The sequence below is a fragment of the Trypanosoma rangeli genome, assembly GCF_003719475.1.
Source record: "Trypanosoma rangeli strain AM80 chromosome Unknown Tra_15.4_contig_00185, whole genome shotgun sequence".
In the NCBI taxonomy this organism is placed as follows: Eukaryota; Euglenozoa; class Kinetoplastea; order Trypanosomatida; family Trypanosomatidae; genus Trypanosoma; species Trypanosoma rangeli.
The window spans coordinates 27,907-32,425 of NW_021705932.1; the positions used below are offsets into that span (position 1 = coordinate 27,907).

The 4,519-nt window shown below is 57.8% G+C and overlaps 2 protein-coding genes across 2 annotated transcripts in view, besides 2 other annotated features; both read right to left on the minus strand.

Moving 5' to 3' along the window:
* Positions 1–1,562, minus strand: part of TraAM80_05593 (surface protease GP63) — a gene marked incomplete at both ends in the record, with an annotated part of 1,716 nt that extends 154 nt beyond the window's left edge. The window contains one exon of the mRNA XM_029382467.1: positions 1–1,562. This exon is cut by the window's left edge and continues 154 nt beyond it. Coding sequence (XP_029237645.1) covers positions 1–1,562 — 1,562 coding nt within the window.
* An 8-nt stretch (positions 1,563–1,570) lies between these two features.
* Positions 1,571–1,606: a microsatellite.
* A 422-nt stretch (positions 1,607–2,028) lies between these two features.
* Positions 2,029–2,065: a microsatellite.
* A 375-nt stretch (positions 2,066–2,440) lies between these two features.
* Positions 2,441–4,186, minus strand: TraAM80_05594 (putative surface protease GP63; the record flags this gene model as incomplete). Its single annotated transcript, XM_029382468.1, has 1 exon — positions 2,441–4,186. The coding sequence occupies one exon, from the start codon at positions 4,184–4,186 to the stop codon at positions 2,441–2,443; it is 1,746 nt and encodes a 581-aa protein (XP_029237646.1).
* Between the last annotated feature and the right edge of the window lie 333 nt (positions 4,187–4,519).

The following is a 4,519-nucleotide window of genomic DNA, read 5'->3' on the forward strand; positions in this document are numbered from 1 at the left end:
TTGAGCTTCCCTCCCGCTCTGAAATCATCCGAGTCCGTCACCGTGATTTCCTTTCCCTCGGGACACGACTCAAAATCACTCCTGCCGAGGTACTTCACCTTCACTGCGCCACCCTCACACTTCACCTGCGCACACGCTCCTGCGATGTTCTTACCGCTGCCCTCCTTCTTCACCTGCAGCGCCTCCGCGTCCAGGCACCACGAGCCACTCCCAATCAGCGACCCTGGAAGGGTCTGCTTACTTGCCTCCACACATGCATTGGACAGTTTCCGAGACGACTCGTCGTAAAGTTTTGTCGAAATGATGTGGCACACATCCTTCTCGCTCGGGGCCCCCTGCGCATCAACGACGTATGCGGTGCACGTGCCGACGTGAAGACGATCAGAAGAGCAGCGAAGCGTCGTGTTGTCTTTCTCATCGCAGAACATGTGAGGATACTTCTTAGCTGGGTCCTCGGTGTCCTTGCACTTCTTCGTCAGGAAGTCGCAGCCGGTGTTGCTGCCCCACGCCATCGGCTCCGCCATGCTCCAGTTCACGTGGTAGTAGCCCAGGTCGGCAAACACCGCCATCGTCAGTGCCGTGTAGTAGCCGGCGCCGACTGTGAGAACCATCAGTTCGTCACGGGCACTGCGTTCCTCCCAGTGAGGCATCTTCCATTGCGCGCCGGTATTGTCGTTCTCCAGCTCCATGCCATTCAGAGAGGGGCAGTTGAAGTGCGCTGCCGCCCTCGCTCGAACGTTTTCTCCGACCACCATCTTGCGCTGTGCTCCACGCCCGGTCGGCCCTGACTTCACTATGTCCTTCTGATTCATTGTCTCATAGTTGAACCCAAGAGCATACGCAAGCCCACGCGCAGCGACACGAACGCTCCATGCCGAATCAGTCAGGTACACCGGGTTGAAATCCATGATGCCAATGGAAGGGCGCAAGTCAGTCAACGTGGCACACGTGGCCCCCCACACCGGAATGTCGTAGCTGAACGGCCCAGCAGAAGCGTAGATGACCATGTCGGCACCAGTCACACCATCCCCAATGTGTTCAGCTGGAATTTTAAAGTGCTGGCATGGTTCTCCAAAAGATCTCGGAAAACGTATTTTGTCAGCCACGGGCTTGACGAGCAGACGCTCCGCGTGCAGCTTCACTGCCATGGGGATAATCTTCTTCTCGTACAACTGCTTCTTTTGCTCCGACACAATGTGTTCATCTTTGCACATTACCTTGTGCCCCAAGTAGTTGGTGTACTCCTCCCCCACCTTTTCGCAGTACCTCTTCAACCACCTCCTCTGATTATCGTTCTTCAGATCCTCCGTCAACACCGTGATGCGGATGGGCTTCCAGTCACCGTCATCTTCCTTTGTGGTGGCGGTGTACGCCTGCGTCGCGCCCTGTCCCTTGCGCGGCAGCTCACGCAGCACCGCGGTCGCCGACGGCCGGACGCTCCCCATCACCTCGTCGAACGCACGGCGGTCTGCAGCGGCGAGGCACCCACCGGCGCCGTACATTAACAGCAGTAGGAACACCGCCAGTGAGAGAAACGGCGTAGCGTGAAGTAGACGGCGCATGGCGTGAGGTGAGAGTGTGTGTGTGTGTGTGTGTGTTGGGTTGTTGCAAATAACCGTATTAGTAGCACAGAGCTTGTCCGCAGCAGAAGAAGGAAAAGGGAAGGGTGGGTGCAGTTTCAAAAATGGAATTTGCAGAAGGGGAACTACAAAAAAGAGACCGCGAGCCAAAACGACGACGGCTTTCGCACCTCCAGTTCCGCGCAATCGTCCCGTCCTCCACACACACACGCACACGCAAATGTATATTTCCCCTTTTTAATGGGTGCGGGGCCGCGGCGGACACCCACAGGGGACGCATCCCCTCGTCATACGCCCACGCTCCCCGAAGCAAAACACACACGAAAAGCAAAGAGATGGACCCAACTGAGGCGCGTCCCCCATTCACGTTTCCCCCCGCAGAGGAACCCCTTCTGCCGTGCCGCCACCAATCCTTCCCAAGCAACAAACAAAAACAGACCTTCCCCCAAATAATAATAATAATAAAAAACATATTAAAACAAAAACACGGTTCATCCACATGATATTAACTGCGGCTGCAAACAGCGACGCGCGAGCGGGGAATGGGGCGACGTCCGTGCGGTGGGTCCATCATCTGATAAAAAAATTGGTGCACGCCCTCCTCCGCCCTCAAAGCGTTTGCTGCACAAAGCAAAGATTTCGAGTTCTGTAACGCATAAAACACGTTGAAGCCCCCGTGCACGCCGTGCTCGCGGCAGCTTCCTAGCGAGACATCAGGGCCCCAATGCCTGTAGCCACCGCAAGTAACAACACTGCACAGGAGCAAAGATCAGTGGCGGCAGCACCATCCGTGTGCTCCCCAGGCGATGGCACGTTAGCGCCCACGTTCTTCTCTCCACCCCCGTTGGTCCTTTTCTTTCTCACTTCATCGTCGGCTCAGTTCCTTCGGGGGGCAGCTCGGGGCGCCTGCGTTCACGAGGTCCTTGCCGACATCGGGACTCACGGTGCAGTCCATGTGAGAGGTAATTGTCCCCCGTGGCCAACTCGTCATCGTCGCCGCGGTGGCGCGTGACACCACTCCTGCCGGTGGGAGTGATGGTGCACACCTCGTCGTACTTGGGGCACTTGATCTTGCCGCTCGCAAAGTCAACGGATGTGCCCGCAGGTGAGAGAGAGCTGCCCTCAGGGCAGTCGTACCAGTCATTGTCGCCGAGGTAACGGACCCTGACCGAACCCCTGGCACACGCCACCTCCGCGCAGACGGCGGCCACAGCAACCACCATGGGCTCCGGGTCATACGTCTCCACGTTCACCTTGAGCGACTCCGCGTCGAGACACCATGAACCTGCGCCCAGGCGGCTCCCGTGCAGAGCCGTGTTTTCCTCATTGCGGCATGAGCCAAAAGGTAACGAGCGGATGAAAAGGCACTCGTCGTTCCACGAAGAGCTGCATTGGCCCAAGGCAACGCGGTCGCTTGTGCAGTACGACATGGTGTCACTGTAGTTCTTCTGACAGAACATCGCGGGAAACTTGGTGTGGTCGTCCGGCCTGCACTGCTTTTCATCGACGAACTCGCATCCGACGTCTTTGCCCCAGCGCATCGGCTCCGCCATGCTGAAGTTCGCCTTGTAAAAGCCCATATCCTCAAACGCAGCCATCGTCAGCGCGGTGTAGAAGCCGGCACCAGTGGCAACCGTGGGCCCCATCAGTTCGTCCTTCGCGTACCGCTGATCCCAGTGTGAGTGCGGCCGTGATGCATCGTCGTATTCGTCCCTCAGGGGCATGCCCTCAAGTCTGCTGCAGTTGAAGTGCTCCTGCGCCTTCTTCTTTGTGAGCGTGGAGGTCACCATCCCCGACTTTGACGCATAGTCCCCAGTGGTGAGAGTGCGCACCACACCCTTGGCCTCCATCTGTTGGTAGCTGAACCCAAGCACATGCGCGAGTTCGTGTGCAGCGACGCGGACGGCGAACCACGGGTGGAAAACGCCAGAAAGATAAAAATTCATGGCGCCGACGGTAGGACGGCTGTTCTTATGGGCCGTGACGCACGGAACGGCGAAGATTGCAGACGGCCCAGCAGCCAAATAGAGCACTGTGTCTGCGTCCGGAACCCCGTTCGTGTGGTGTTCTACAGGCACGGTGAAATGCCTGCACTGCGTTTGACGGATGGATACGGGCACAACCAACGAAGTACTCATGCGCTGCACGAGGAGGCGCTCCGAGTGCAACTTGATGGCTGATGGGAGGATAGTTTGGAGCAGCTCAGCCTTTTTCCGACTGGTAAGGACGTCGTCCTCCCGGCACTCGCCAGCGTAGCCCTGAAACGTTGGACGCTGCTGTCCTTCTTGAGTGCAGTACTTGTTTGGGTCGTCCAGATCCAGCTTGGACACCACGATGCGGACGGGCTCCCAATCCCCTGTCCCCTCTACTCCTGTGGAGGCGGTGTACGCTCGCCAGGCACTCTGGCCCTTTCGGGGTAACTCCTGCACCATCTTGACTGAGCGTGAGTCGCTCCTCGCCATCATCTCATCGAACATGCATCGGTGCATAGTGGCAGTGGTGGGACGGGCGGCGGTAAAGGCGGCGAGGCGGCCGGTGGCGCAGCACAGCAGCAGCAACAACAGCAAGGGCACCGTGGCGATCAGGGGCGGGCGCATTGTTGTCATCCTTGTCTGCCGGGTCTTCCAAGCAAAAACAAACAAACAGCGTGTAAGCTCTAGCAAAAGGTTGCAAGCTCTGTGTGGTGGAACGCGGTCCGTCACAAGACGCGGCAACAAAGATAAAAAAAAGAGAAGAGACGCAGAGCTTGACAGTGGAACGGTCAACGACAGTCGCAAAAACGTCCCAACACGAACCAGGGAGCGGTGCACACATGCAGATATATATGCCCACAAAGGGGTGGTGGTGGGCAGAGGCCGCACCCAGTGGGAGGCACAACCGTATGACAAGTCTTCCTCCCCGTTCCTTTCATCCTTCTTCCTTCCCCCCCCCCACACACA